Source organism: Homarus americanus, unplaced genomic scaffold (genome assembly GCF_018991925.1).
Source record: "Homarus americanus isolate GMGI-L3 unplaced genomic scaffold, GMGI_Hamer_2.0 scaffold37032, whole genome shotgun sequence".
NCBI lineage: Eukaryota > Metazoa > Arthropoda > Malacostraca > Decapoda > Nephropidae > Homarus > Homarus americanus.
In genome coordinates, this window is record NW_024731852.1 from 3,413,900 (window position 1) to 3,430,268 (window position 16,369).

Consider the following 16,369-nt stretch of genomic DNA (forward strand, 5'->3'; position numbering starts at 1 on the left):
ATCATAAAGGGAACATGAGTATACGTAATGAAAAAGTTCAGCGACGTTAGCGCCCTTTTTGGTCATCTATCGGTGCCTGGGTGACTTCAAAACTCCGACATCACCAGCAAAGGCAAAAGATGTCAGGTATTTCCAAACAGTTTATTAAGCGTCACGTTTCCCCGACGTTATGTCAAGAAGATCATCTAAATATCAGTAAAATAGAGTAAGTTAACAGTAACCCTCTTAATTAAAAAGATACAAATTTAACTATTATTGCAGGACCATCAAAGAAGCTGGATTTCATAGCGGTAGAAATTTTCCTTGAAATTTGATAATCATCTCAGATTTGTATTTATTCATTGCCATATATAATTATGGGAAAATATTTTCATCAATGTAAAATCATATTTTTAATGAGTCATGACGGTGGAAAGGAAGAGGAGGAAGAGATAAACAATGAGATGGAACAGCAAAATGGTATGAATGGTAGTATTAACAAAATTATATACCTCTTCTAGATAAAGAGAAATAAAATTAAACTTGAAATGAATTTAGAGAAATAGAAAAGTTTTATTTGGGCCAAATAACCACCAATGTCCTTGAAAAGCACCAGGGAAGTCAAAGAAACGGGGGGAGAGAGGTAGAAAGGTGATGGTTCGTTTTCCCCACCACCAACAGGGCCTACACACATGGTTGTAAAATGGGATGTATTTGTTATCAGAAATAATAAATATGTATGAAAGTGTTGAATAGAGTTTAGTAGTTTCATCTAAAGAGAAGGAATCTTTTTGAATCTTCAAGGCTGAGACGGGTACCGACTGGTGAACATGAAGACTTCAAACACCACTTGCATCGTGACGTTACGCGCCCAAGCGTGGTGAGGAAATTAATTATCAGAGATCGGCACTGGGTAGTTATTATTCCTTAAAATTAGAGAATATGGGTAAGATAAATGAAATACTAAAGCAAGGTTGAGTGAGCCCTTGCATGTCTTCCTGTCAGACAAGGAGCAGTCATGTTACAAAATGACTCTAGGTCTCATTTGCAAAGTTCGAGTGAACAGACTATAGGAACGCCGCATTTATCCTCGCATATTGCAGATAACTCGCAATTTCTTCACGAATTTTTCATTGTTGAGTTTAGGTCGCTACAGTCAGTTGACCACAACTTAGTATCCACCACTAGGTAACACTTCCTTAACTTGTAAACTTACTAGTCGGTCAGGAGGTCGGTCAGTTCTCTGTTACACATTAGTATCAGGTAGTAATCATGTCCTGGCTTTTAATTGTACCTTAATATATGCTATTGTTGGCGATCACTGTTAGCAAGTATCGGCCGTGTGCGGGTTCTTGAATGCATCACAACCCGATGTGTTTCAGCCTAAACTTACCCCCAGAAGATACAGAGCTGGACAAAATTGATATTACCATTGCTAGCTTTAAGTAGGGTAGACATCATGATAATAATAATAATAAGCAAGAGGACTAATAAATAAGACATATAATAACTAGATGGGGAAAATTAAACTACAGTTCCCATTTCTAAATTATAGTGATAGTGCAAGGAGTAGTGTGTTTACTGGGAGTGAATACACTGATTTATTGGGCAAGTTGATAATTTTACAATGGTTGGGACTGGGCTGTTCTAGCGACTGCCTGTGCACGTATGGGCTGGATGCTGCGGTTGTGGTGTCGAACAGCACTCTCGGACTAGGGATCTCAGGTGGTAGTAGGAGCCAGGTGTCGGGGATGGTGTAGAAGCTTACCAAATTTGCAGATGAGGTCGTGGTGATGACAGTGAGAGTCGAAAGGGTCAGTGTGTTGAGCGCTTCTTGATATGTGGAGTAGGAGGGAGAAAAGAATAATCTTGCATGCCCTCTTTTGCACTTTTCTAGGTGTTTACGTTGTGTGACACTTAGGGGAGGAAGACCAGGTGGGGGAGGCATAGGTGAGCTTTGGAAGTATAAATGTTGTGTAAAACACTGAGGAGCTTCGTGTGCAGGAACCCGAGGGACTTGAGTCGGCGTAGGAGGAGACGGAACTGAGGATTGATAACTTCTCACTGACGTGTGGTTTCCAATTTAGTTTGTTGAAACCATGCAGACGCCGAGGAGCTGTGGAATTGCCAACCTGGCGTGTACCTGGACCCAGAGTAATGGAAGGAGGTGACAATGTCGGAGGAGAGGTTGATGCATAACCATGGTCTTAGTATGGTTGATGGTGACATGGTTAAGCAGGCCCAGTTTTGGGAGACTGTTCAATAAATCCCGAAGGCTGTATAGTTGGGAGCAGAATCGGTTGACGCGATCCCAATGGTGAGTCGTCGACATATTTCCAGCGAGCAGGGTTTCTCTTAGGGCACGCCGGATGAGCATAAGGAAGCAGAGAGTGGTCCCATCTTGGTGCCTTTGGGGACGCCATAGGTGAGTGACTGAAAGGTGGAGACAGCCCCTGAAGCGTACAGTTTATGTCGGTCAGGAGGAAGTCTGTAGGCTATGGTATAAGATTCTTCAGAAGCCCGAGGTCAATAGGCTTTGTTGATGATTATATTGTGGTCGATTCAGGTCGAACGCTTTAGGTGAAATCAATGAAGGCGACAGTTGAGACGTTTTTTCGGCTTCTCGAGATGGTGGCGGTATGTAATCGAGAAAGCTGACACATTGTGCGAGTGGTGGAGGAAGCTTTCATGTTGCCAAATTGCTGAGGGTCTATTGACTCCTGCAATATCAGCATAAAGCCCAGTCGAACACAAAACTTCACAGATTAGGCTGGGTATTGGGGTGATTGCAATAGGTCGAAGCTGATTTAAGGATTGTGAGCTGCTTGACTTGGGCACTGGTGATACATAAGAGGTCTTCCAGTCAACTACCTGGCTTGACTGAGAGAAGCATTGATGATGGAGCATAGGGGTTTAGCAAGTTCGGGAGAACTCCCTGAAGAGTTTCTCATTGGTAAGTCAATGGGGGTGGTAGAGCTGTTTTAATTTGAAGGCTTGTCCAGGCGTTTTGCTACTTCAAATTCCTTCTACTGTCAGGGGACTGTAAGCAGGGAGAGTGGTTGTGTCATTGGGGAGCACCAGTATAGTAGCTTAAATGGTTGTTTGTTTGCTCAGCTGCGTCAACATTAGTGAGATGGCTAAGGAAGGAGGTGTCTTATTGTTTAGTCCATTGTGAGTTCTTTTTAAGCTACTATACCATTGACTGGATGTTGGTCTGCTTCAGGTGTTGTAATTTGGTTGGGTAGTGGGGACTTTGAAAGTGCGTATTTCGCGGATGACCTGCCAGAAGGACCCAGAAGTGATGTGGTCATTGAGATGAAAGGCTCGTCTCTCTGTTGCATAAGTCTTTTGATCCGGGAGGTGTGATCCAGGGCAAGTCAGCTGGGTGAGATCTGACGGACTTCCCTGGGAAGAAGGGTATGGAGCTCTGTGGTGGTGTTGGTATATAATTTATCCATTTGGTTTCCACGCCATTCACGCAAGTACTTCAGTCCAGGATGGTGAACTATCCACTGCCCGAAGAGTGCTGCAGCACTGCAGAGCTCAGTACGGCCTGTAGGTCTTGATGTGGGTCTCTACTTGAGTGGGAGTGGCAGCTGGGCACCAGAGCACTGGATAAGTGTGTGTGCTACACCCGATAGGAGTGCATTGGCTGAGGTGGTTGGTACTGCTGGTCCGCTGTCAGTTGGGTGATAAGGTCATGGTACGGACTGTGTGTGGGGAAGGTCACAACTTGGTGATAGTGATAGCTGGTCCTGGATATCAGTGGTGTCACTGCATTAAAACTTCACATAATACTAACTTGGCACATGTGGGTACCTAACTTGAGGTGGTCTGAGGTGGTGATGAGATGATTGATATGCCCTGGTGGGTGAAAGGAGGCGGATGGCATGCCACACAGATTATGATGGGCTAGTGTGGGCGCTGGTGGGCCCGTAGCACGACACATACCCATAATGCTTCCACATCTGCTGGGACCGAACATCCAGGCGTGACGGGCGAGTCATCTTTGACAGAAGAGGGCAACGCCCCTCCGTTCATGTGAAATCAAAGGTGATGAAAGAGTTGATATCCCCTCAATGGCGACACGTTTCAGGCACACTCTGCTAAGCCTCAATATATGGCAACGGTGCCGCGGCGCTGACCTGACTGTAGTTGCCAGCTCGCTGAACTTGTTAGCTAGGGAAGTGACGTTGATAGCAGTAAAGACGGAGATCATACCATATCCGTGGGAACTTCAGTGAGGTGGTATGGTTCCGTTGCGGGTGGGTTTTTCCGGTTTCCTAGTGGAGGTTACGGTTCTAATGGGCTTATGTGTATGACGGCCTTGTCTACGGCTCCGCGCGTGGAATATGTTCAGTGACTTGAGTCGCGCGATAACACTGCCATCAGGATAACCGTTCCCACGCTTTAGATGGTACAGAGTGCGTCAGGAGTAAGTGATTGGTGGCCATCTGTTGAGATCTGTTGTGGGCGGACGGAAGTGTTTGTCACTGACGGCACTTTGAGGGCCACTGACACTGGTAGACATCTGTTAATATTTGTCAGTCGTAAAGACCGTGGGTCTTTACGACTTTGTCCCTGGTGCTTGGGGTCGCCGACACAGTTATCACGATATATGTAAACACCGCGGTGGTCCTTGTCACTGGCACTTTAAAGGTGACCGATAAAGTGCCCACTGTCTGACTTTTCCTTGGGGTGCACTATCGAGCACTGTATAATAATCACTTATTGCACTGATGACTTGAATGCTTTGCTGAGAAAGTTCCTTAAGTGCACTATAGGAACACTGCTCCGTAATCAATCGTTCACTAATCACTAGAATGTTTTGCTGAATAGATCCCGGTGTAGTAAGGCTGGTAGGGCGTTGGGGTATAGCAGGGGGAGTGGGCAGGGCCAAACAGACTCGGCCTGGCTGCTAAAACCAGGAGCGCCTTCGGGGCACGTCTTGTCTCACTGATGGTTGACAAGTGTGTTACCAAGCACTCAGTCATGGTTGATGAATAAAATCCTGGGCGAAAAGGACCTACAGAACACATACAGTAGGTTAATCTACCTTATTTACATATATTTACAAATAAAAGGTACAGTCGCGATTGAGAGAAATCATCTACCATACCCGCGAGCTCAATTACTATTATTACACGTCACAACTGTATTTGAATTTTGAATTTTGCCGGGGACAGCAGCTAGTTTATTGTGCACCCCATAATCATCCTGTAAGAGGTAGCGCAAAAAGGATTACATAAAGGGTCTTCATCGGACCCCAGTGATTTTGACATGACGGCAATGAACGCTGCAGAGTATTTCCAGTACATTGTTTGTTTAAGTAGGTCCATAGAATTTTAAGTAGGTACTAGAAGCGAATTGTGGATACAGCCTTAGTATATCACCTATCTTGTCATCAGAGATAAAGTGCCGTGGCATACGGTGTGCTTGGATCTATCCCTGTAAGTTTCTATTTTTTCACAGTCTAAGACGTAGTGTTGGAGTGTGTGACCATATGTCTGGCCGCACACTTTACATTTAGTACTTATATCCTTAGTCTAGTTGTGACAATATATTGTAATCCAATGATCTTGTTACTTGCTCCATATACTGTACATGTTTGACTTGATATATCTCATCATGGTAAACAATGGATTGACTAGTGCTCCGTTGCAATTGTCTACTCCTTCAAATTCATCATTAATTTTTTTTCTAATTGCAGTTTTTAAGGTTCCATTTTGACAGTCCTAGATTGTATTCAACATTGTCATTATTGGACGCGAGTTTACGTAAGGCATTAACCCTATCATGTTCACTGATGCATATGTGAGAGGGGATCCAGAGACAAGCGGGTGAAAATCTGAGTTTAAAGTATCAAGAGCAAGTAGTGAGGATATGGTGTCAGTGGTGATAAGACACGACAGGTCACAAGAGGATGGGGGAGGTGTTGATGGAGGGAGAGAGCTAGGGGTAGCGGACCCGGGTAAGGTAGAAGGGCGCATGTAAAGGTGTTAGGGTTGATGTGTATAGCTTGACGTTGACGGCCTTAATGACCTGCTAGTTGATAGGCCTAAGGCCCAACCAACCGGGGAGGTAAAGTATGGACTTTACTTTCCCTTAGTTATCTATTCCTTTACTTGAGATTCTGGGGAGGTATGCGGGTGAGTTTTGGCAGGTAATGTAACATTAAGGTTGATAAGGCGTCTGGCTTCCGTGGTGGTAAGCCCCTGATATGAAAACATAAGAGAGGGTGGGGCGTGGCTTGCTCACCACCAGTAGCACAAAACTAGGTTGTTACCTATCGCCACTACCGTTCTTGACGCAAAAAATCAGTATTATTTGAAGGAAAAAATTAAGAATGAATTAATTATTAGTTGATCACTTCCACCTCTCTCCACTACCGTTCTTGGAAAAAAATTAAGTGATAAAAAAGAAGAACGAATTGTTGGATAGAATGTGACTTGTCCACCCTGCAATATATTTATTAGAGCTGTGAAAATCAATGAGGTGATGATGTGTTAGTGACAATGGCATTCGCCCACTGCTCCACACCCAGTCCAGGATGAACGCTAAAGAGTCAAGGGCAAATTATCGGTTTGCTCGCGCCTGGCGACAACGTACCGGAACTTGCACAAGAGATTGGAGTCACTGTGAGACGTTGGTTAACCCTCTGGGAGGAATCTGGGAACCTGAGTGATTTTTATGGTTTGGTGGCATTTGATATATTAAAATGACTAATTTCGGGTGTGCAGTGTAAACAAAACACATTTGAACTCTTAATTCATATAAATTATACTCGTATAATTTGAGGCTGGAGAGACCACGATTGGCAGGCAAGGACGGCATTGGACGGGATATTAAGATTCTGTATGACCTGCAGTCGTAAATATTAAACATTAATGTGAAGCAAATGGATGGCACATAATAATAATCGTAAAAGAAGGGTCCTCATCTATTACTCTTTCAAGCATGTAAATCGAAGATAATATAATGAAAAAAAATTACATCCAACCTTCCCTTCCTTCTTTCATGAATTTTCCTGCATTCTTCAATCCCTTCCCTCTCTGACAAGTAGCTTGCATCGCATACCACCCTCCCAACAAAATCTCCCCCCCCCAAGTCGACCATTCCTCCTCTCCACCCCCACGTGACTTTCCATGCAGAAAGGACCCAGACAGGCACAGAGGTTAGGTGATGGAGTGCATGATTACTTTTGACCACGACTGTACAAGACATAATTTAAATGTACTTCATACCTACTCTAATTGGGAATTCAGCATAACCACTACTGAATCACACCAAACATTCCCTCAGAAAGGATTCACAAACCTTAGACCACATGTGTGGCCAAGAGGGAGGAGATATCTACCCTCAACCCCAGCCATGGACAAAACAGCCAGAGAGGAGGCAGAGACAACTCCTCTACAGTAAGGCTGGTGTGAGGGTTGACTGGGTTAACAGGGATGGGACGACTCACGCAACTCAGTAAGCTCCGCTCATCGGCGCATGCACAAAAAGTGTCATTTAATTTACAAAGCTTACATATACTACAACACGTTGTTTGAGGCAAGGTTATAATGGGAGAAGGATAGGAATATTTATGTGATCATAATGGTAATTAAATATTAGCTAAAATATATGTTATACTGTAACACTGAGAACTCAAACAACAATTTGTTTACATGGCAGCTCAAGTGGCTGTGCCTAGGTCAGCCACACCCTTGCGTGGGTCATAACCACACCCTTTTCTGGTATGATGAAATAGTGATAGCACCCTGGCTGGGGCGCCACATTGTCGGAAGGATGACGTAATAACATAAAAAAATCCTTTACAGTATTAATAAGGTGAAGCCATGGCCAACAGACATTGCATAAACACAAATACACCTATAAGTAAAGAGCACGTTCCCGTGAAAAATGTACTTTAAACATTTTCCAGTGACTGTTTTATACACACAGGGCTTCAACGAGATCATTATAATACCCAAAGGTGACTCGATCGAGTTGAAGGGTATGCTAGGAGAAATGCTTGACAAGTTCATCAAGAAACTCAATTTCAAGATGGACTTTAACGAGATTGGCGGCCACATCAACAAGATGGCTAACGGCACATTTGGCGGTGTACTAGGGGCCATACAGCGCCGGGTAGGTAGCTCACATAGATAACTGCAAGAGAAAGTATAATATATTGCATTCATAATTTTCTTAGTTTTTGAATGCTGTTATACTTAATACATAATTTTTGGAAATATAATATATGTAATATCATTGCATTATTTGTTAAATGTAGATTATTAGCTACTTCACATATGTCCAGTCGCCCTCCTTGTGAATATTAATTATATGTTCTGTCTCCAGGAGTATGACATACTTTTGGGAAGTCTGTCAATGATCCCGGTGAGGACAGAGGTGATTGACTACTCTGAATGGTGGTGGATGTACAACACGCCCTTCTTTACTAAAGTTCCCAAAATCAAAGAGGACCAGTTTCTACTCTTCCAGATATATACCTGGCAGGTTTGTTTCTTTTTGTATATTGTGACTAGTAGAAGCGCTTATTCTGGAACAGTGATTCTCAACCTTTTCCGAAATCATTTAAGCTAAATATATTTTTTTATTTCATTTTTTTTTTTGGGGGGGGCTTCAGAAAATCACTCGCCCCACTTCAAATTTGTTCAGTTAGGCCTGTCGATTCCCTCTTAAAGTGAAGAGACCACTTCCAGCAATATAGTCGCTCCTTTCAATGGGTTCTGCTGTTGATGTGTTGTGAGGGGTGTTTGAGCCCTCATTTGAAAATTTTATTGTGCTTCATCTAGCAGGTGGAAGTTAGTCGAGGACCATGACACTTTCAAGATGAATGATGATAGTATAGCTACCAGCAAAAGAGAGCCAAATATGTAGAAACACACTAGTGGAAGACTTACCCGAAGATGTTACGCATGGGTTAAAGAATTAAACTCCTCTTCCGAGGCGCTTGTCTCACAAGCCCATTAACACGAGATTTAAGTGGAGAGGTAAGAAATGGGTCTTTTTCCTAAATCCACCTTCCATATCCTCTAGCTTCTAGAGAATGTACTATACTGTACTTTTTCTTTGCTCCGATTACCAATGAAGCAGTATGTGGACTATCCAAGGCGAAGTTATAATTGCAAACAGTATAGCCACATCAGCCGGAACTGTCGGAGGACGGCCAAATATAACCAGCGTGTATTTAGACACTACAGTCAGCAGCCACTTTACGGTAGTGCGTGTCGTCGGCCACTGTGTTGCTTCCACTGGCCATCAGGGCGGAGGAGAGGGTCAGCTTTACTGAAACAAATGTTGGTGTTTGTACAATTCATTCGCCTTGTTACCATCATAGCTCGCCACTCCATGCAACCAGCTAAACGCCAATATGTGAGCTCGTCTCCATGTGTCCCAATCCAGATTGCGCTCTCGTTGTTTGTGCCCCATAGCTGGACCATCGTCTACAGCGCACCCCTTAGTGGCTGTGTAGGCAAAAAATAGCTCAGCTGCAATGAGAAAGCCTTGAGGGCACTTTTCCGCTCAAGCCTCAGTTCTCAACATCACCGAGTGTCCCCATACACCATCTGTGGATCCTGTGATATCTACTTCAGGGGAGCTTAAAATTAAGACGTTACCGTAACACTAAACTCTAAACATGAACAAGAGTGTCCGCAAACAAATTTTCAAGGCCTCTAATGTGTTTCAATTCTAAGCCATGCCAAGAAACCGCACCAATTCCTTCTTGTCAAGAGGTACAGGGAAGACCATGATTGCCTTCACCTTCCCAGTAACTTGGGATACCTGACCTCTGCCCTCCACATTTCCAAGGTAAGTGATATGAGAGTGTCTAAACTCACTCTTGGGGAAGTAACCATAAAGTTGGCGGTAAACAGGGTGATAAACAACACTCGAAGTCGGTGTACGTGTTCCGACCAGGAATCACCTCAGATAACGAGGTCGTTCAGGTAGACCTGAACACCATGCAAGTCAGCCGTCATGTGATGCATCAGGCGCTGGAAGGTCCCAGGGGCATTCCTCATGCCGAACGGGAGAGCCACAAACTCTAAGAGTCCAGAAGGAATGACGAAAGCACAGACCGGCATCGCAGATCCTGCTTGGAGACATAGCGAACACTTCCCAGGTTGTCGATGATATCGTCCATCCTGGGAAGAAGAATGGAGTATGGCACGGTCACACTATTCACCTTCCGGTAGTCGACGCAAAGGCAAAATGTTCCACCAGACTTAGGGATCAGGACAACTGGCAATGCCCAAGAACTCAAGCTCAGACGGGTCAGGCCTTGCTCCTGTAATCGTTTCACCTCCACTTGCAGGAATTCCCTCTGCTCATTAATTGAGGCGATAAGGGACTTGCCGTATTGGATAGGTTACTCGGGTGTCCACGTCATATTGCAGTAAGGGGCAGAGACGAAATGTATCCCCATAGATGTCCAGATGCTCCCGTAGAAGACAAGTAATATCGGCCGCCTGGGTGGCAGGCAAGTGTACAAATTTATCATTGGGATCCATTAAGATTTCAGTATTAGACAATTTGGATCCAACAAAAAAAGGTTCATCATCACTTATATCATCCACTTCCTTGGCTGTTACCAGTGCTACATTATCTTGACTAATCTCATCCAACTCATCACTATCCCTAGCATAATACTTCTTCAAGAGTTTACATGAACATTACGCCCTTTCTTGCGTCCTCTCTGGGATTTCAGTGACATAATTAACATCCCCAACACGCTGTACCACACAATAAAGACCAGAGTACTGGGAATGAAGAGGTTGCTTTGGCAAGGGGACCAGGGCTAAAACCTGATCTCTTTCTTAAAAAAAGTTCGAAGCTGCACCTTATTAATTTTATCAAACGTATTTTTCATACTCTCCTAGGCTTTAGCCAAGTGTGCATGAGTAACTCTAACGGCTTCCTCTAGGTAGGTAGTAGGCAGCTATCAAACAGGAAGGTACTATCGCCTGGGAAGATATTGGAAGCATAGTGTGTTGTCAAATGGTAGACCAAGATACCATATGGCATCAAAAATTGTGACGAAGTCCCAGGTTGCTGATCTGACTGTCGACCTCATTTACACACAATTGCAGGGTTTCAATTGCTTCTTTTACTTTGACAATACAACATACATACTGTATATCGTTTCTCACTCTTGATTGTGTTTTCATTGTTGTATTTGTTTATTATTATTATTATTATTATTATTATTATTATTATTATTATTATTATTATTATTATTATTATTATTATTATTATTATTATTATTGTCATATCCCCCCCCCCCTCCCAGGCCCTGATGTGAGTCAATGACCTGTGCCTGGGTCGGCTAGTCCCTGTAAAAAAAAGTGTTACTTAAATATAAGAACATATGCAGCAATTGGAACAGCATCCTTCTCATTCAGGCAGCACTCGTTAAGGACCTTTAAGAGTCTCCTAACCTTCTGTACAGTCCCCTTCAATAATGTGTTTACAGGGGCTCGTCAGGTTTTGTGCAATGTGGCAAACCTGTGTTTGTTTACATTCGACAGAAGGAAACTCGAAATAGTAAACATACTATGGAATAAAATTAAAACGATATTAAAAAAAATATCTCAGAGATATTGATTTGTTGAATGTTTGTATGACGAGCCCCTGTAAACTCACTAGTGAAGGAGACTGTACACAAGTCAGTTGAAAATTAGTAAATCCTATACTTTCCTGTACACTGTCCCTCACAAAGAACAAAAAAATAATCACTGCCTTCATCCCAGACCTGACACGTCTCAAGAAAAAAGCTCTAATCATAGTTTTAAGGGTGTGGTGGAAGAGCTTTAAGAGTGGAAAGCCGTCGAACGACATTGGCGGACTCCCAAGGTTTTCATTACCTACCGAACAACTGAGAGGTAAAAGTTGACCTCTGATCCGACTAACCTAACTTGTGAGAAAAACTTGATCATGGCCCGAACAACACTCTTCGTGATAATATTCCAGAGGGGAATGGCCTCGGAATATCGGGAAGGAACATCAATGATGATTAGCAGGAATTGATGACCTCAACTAGTGTCTTGGTCAGCGGTCCAACACAATCTATGATTACTTTATTGAAAGGTTCTTCTACGATGGGGATCGGGTGAAGAGGAGCTGGTTTGGTGCCAGTTCCAGATTTACCTTTAACCTGGCAAATGTGACAGGACCTACAGTATAGTAGGAGCTAACATCTTGTTTAAGCTTTGGCCAGAAAAAATGAGAGAGAATCTTAGTGTATGTCTTATGTACAGACTCTTCCACTTCCAACTGGTGAAATTAGTGTTGTGTGAACTTCGGGAGTCTCGACTCTTGAACTAGAGGTATATACGAGCGAAGGAGAGAGGGAGGCAGGGGGAGGACTGAAGCCAGTGTGTGAGTAGGTGGCAGGGTAATGCGGAGGTTGAAGGTTGAGGAGGGTCCGAGTGAAGGGGGGTTAGAGGGGTGGGGAGAGTTAAGCAGTTACCTGTGCAGTTACAACACTGGATATATCAAGCAAGGATATAAATATGTAGGACAAAACACAAAGGTGAGTAGAATGTGTTACCCCACGTTCGGGTGATATTTCCAGCTTGTGCTACAGGTCTGAACGTTTTATGTATATTTATTGTCCAGAATTTACGAGTTAAGAACATAAGAACATAAGAAAATAAGGAGTCTGCAATAGGCCGGTTGGCCTGTGCATGGCAGCTCCTGTCGAGAGTTACTACCACTCTCTATCATCCATGAATCTATCTAGCCTCCTTTTGAAACTTTCCAGAGTTCCTGCACTTACTACAAAGTTGCTAAGCTTGTTCCACTCGTCCACCACCCTATTTGTGAACCAGTTTCTTCCTATCTCCCTCCTAAACCTAAACTTATCTAACTTGAATCCGTTGCTCCGAGTCCTATCCTGCTCGGATATTATAAGAACTTTATCTATATCCCCTTTATTGATTCCTTTCACCCACTTAAATACTTCTATCATATCTTCCCGCACTCTTCGTCTTTCTAGGGAATGCAAGTTAAGATTCTTTAACCTATCCTGATATGGAAGGTTTCGAAGTCCCGGAATCATTTTTGTCATTCTTCGCTGCACCGACTCCTGTGAATTTATATGCATTCTATAATAGGGGCACCAGAACTGAACCGCATAATCGAGGTGCGGCCTGACTAGCGCAAGATATAGTTCCCCTCCTCAAGTCGAGATCCCAAGTCGAAACTCCCGGGTTAACACTACACAGAGAAGGTGCATTGACAACGCAAATTGTACCAGTTGGAAGTGGAAGAGGCTGTACACCAAGGTGACAGCATACACCATCATGGGCGATACTAAGGAACTCTTGCCGTAAGGGCTTCAGAATGATTATCTGATGGACGGTCTCCCAGGGGTGATCTGCCTGGGCCATTAAGGGTCTAAATTTATGCATTTGCAGGCCAGACTTGAGATAAAAACAATTTGGGAAATCACGAGGTCAGACTGAGCAGTAAATACCTCCTGGGCTCTCCCAACTGGAGGTATCTTCTGGACCTAGTAGTGTGGAATTTAACTCATGAGTGGTCTCATCAAAGAAATTAAAGAGAGAATTATCCTCAGAGAGGGCATCTTGACTATCACAAGGCTCATCGATTGGTTCAGACACTTGGTTAACTGGATTTATCTCAGTCACTAGGGTCTCCGGCACATTACAGCTCATACTGCGAGTGATCACACAAGTAACAAAAGATGAGGAAATTTACTTTCTAACTCTTAGAGTGGTATTCCCATAAGTGGGTCTGATGGAGACTACAAGACAAGGTGAAACTTTGTCTCGGGCAAGATCATTCCCTATCAAGACTGAGATACTAGAGATATAAACCTGATAAAATTACAGTTTCACTCGTATAACATTTGGGAACAGCACTCTTAACTAAGAAAGATGCTGTAAATCAGAACTGGTGTCTTGTAAAAGAGTTACAGGGACACAGGGCTGGACTGATTCATTTAGGCGAGGAGACCTTGCGAACAAAATTGTCCAAATGAAGGTGGTACGTTATGAGGATCAACTCCAGAATGCGTGCGCACTAAATCAAGCTTGTCACTGGCATGATGGTCAAATAATTCTACTGTATTAGAGAACAGCACTGACAAAGAAAGCAGGTCTGCTTTGGCCAGGGGAATTGCGTTTAATAGTCAGCTTTCTACAGTTGGGTTTGACATGACCAGGTTGTATATAATAATGGCAAAATGCAATATTCCTCTCACCAGAAACATCAGCTTTACTTCTCTCCAGTACAGTGTTCTCACCTGAAGCTGATGAAGCAGGTTGTGAAGAAAATCCTGAGGTATCCAGCCTCCTTACGTTAACTTGAAAACTTGGGATGAGAAGACTGGAATAATGGCAACCGTGCTCAGTGAAAATTATCATATTTAGTGAGAGAAATGATCAACAGCATGACCAGCTGTGGCCAAAATGTAGAACCCACACTTTTCTATATGAGCTCACACCCTAGCAGGGATGTAATGTAAAATTTCCTCGAGTCTGAACAATTCTAAAAATTTTCTATACCCGAGGGTGGAAAACTCGCTCTCGACCCACTTTCGACACAGAAGCTGCTGCCGGAAGAACTTGACAAATGTTTGTTTGTTGCCTTTTTGCAGTTGCGAAACTGTTGCCGATAAACTTCAGAAACTCACTGTTCAACAAATACCTCCTGCATTCTCCCCACAAAAGAACTGTGTGCCAACAATACCCATTTATCCACAGGCCAATCATGAAGCTTGGCTGTTCTCTCAAAATGAGAGGAAATCATTCAGCACCCTGTGTCAGCCATCTGTATCACGCTGTACTGCTGTACATAAGATATCTGTGAATAAATTATTACAAAAACCTACGGGGGTCTCACATCATATTCACTCACATTAATACAACATTTAAATGTATTGTAACATGGAAACTATGCAGAATCTGACATTTTACCATAGAGACATTGTGGTTTAGAATTATCCAAGGATTTCATCCTCCAATTTAATTTACGGAGCACCATAGCGTTCGTCTTTATTCAAGACATCTTCAGAGGCAACTTCAATAAAGACGAAAGCTAAGGTGCTCCGTTGTTTCCCTTTACATATACATATATATATATATATATATATATATATATATATATATATATATATATATATATATATATATATATATATTTATATATATAGGCCCGTCCTTTAGGGGGCGAACAGGGGCGACCGCCCGAGGCCCCGCGGGTGTGGGGGCCCGCGGGGCCCAACACTAAACCCAGTGACCTCAGACACATTACCTGTTGACTGGTTAATTTGACCTGACGGCTTATGCCACCATCGCAACCCTGACCTTACCATCCAAAGCAACAGCCCATGAGGGTTGGTGGGGGTGGGTACCTCTGACCGCACAATCTGGGGACCCGCAGTGGCAGAGTTGCCCCGGGCCCCCCACCCTCCTCTCTCTCTCTCTCTCTCTCTCTATGTATATATATATATATATATATATATATATATATATATATATATATATATATATATATATATATATATATATATATATATATATATATATATATATGCTGATAACCACAAGGAAAGAAGAAAACACGAAGTTCCCAAGCGCTTTCGTGTAATTCACATCTTCAGGGGTGAGTACAGACTAGAGAGAGTAATACAAATCAAGGTGTATATATACAGAGGAGGGTGAGACCAGGTCCACAATGGTCAGGTATTAGGTAATGACCTTACTAATCTTTAAATAGCACACAACGGTTGGTGGTCAGGTCAGATGGTCAAGTGACCCGGCCTTCTCACCTGATCACAAATCTTCTTAATTACAAAATTGTCCAGCTTGTACATGCCGTTACTCAAATTCATGTTGAATGCTTCGGTATGTTTAATAAGACTAGATTCTATGATGTTCCTACTATCAATTGAATTACATGGTAATATTGAGGAGGCATTATCCCAGTCAATGCAATGCTTGTTATCCCTCAAATGAACAAACAGAGCATTGGATTCCTGGCCTGTCCTAACACTGTATTTGTGTTGTTTAATTCTAGTTGCAAGATCTTTACCTGTCTGGCCTAAGTAAAACATATTACATTCCTTGCAAGGAACTTTATAAATGCAACCAATTGTGTTGTTGGGGGAGTTCTTGATTAACATTTGTTTAACAGTGCATGAGTTTTTAAATGCCACATTGACGTTCCTAGATCTTTCATAGACAAATGCTTAAACATTACTAAGAAAACTTTTTATAGAACTGACCCCAAGCCCACCCATGACCATAAGAATATCTTAATATTACCATTTCACAAAAATTTCTCACACATTCCTGCACAGCTAAAAACCCGGAAAGAATGTTAAAAGATTAGTTAGACATGAACGCCCGCT

General features: G+C 42.9%; 1 protein-coding gene across 1 annotated transcript in view; it reads left to right on the forward strand.

Annotated features, from left to right (window-relative positions):
- LOC121867942 overlaps nt 1-16,369 on the forward strand; it is a gene marked incomplete in the record, with an annotated part of 131,887 nt that overhangs the window by 44,757 nt on the left and 70,761 nt on the right. Inside the window, 2 exon segments of the mRNA XM_042368090.1 lie at nt 7,927-8,112; nt 8,326-8,484. Of these exon segments, the coding sequence (XP_042224024.1) occupies nt 7,927-8,112; nt 8,326-8,484 (345 nt within the window).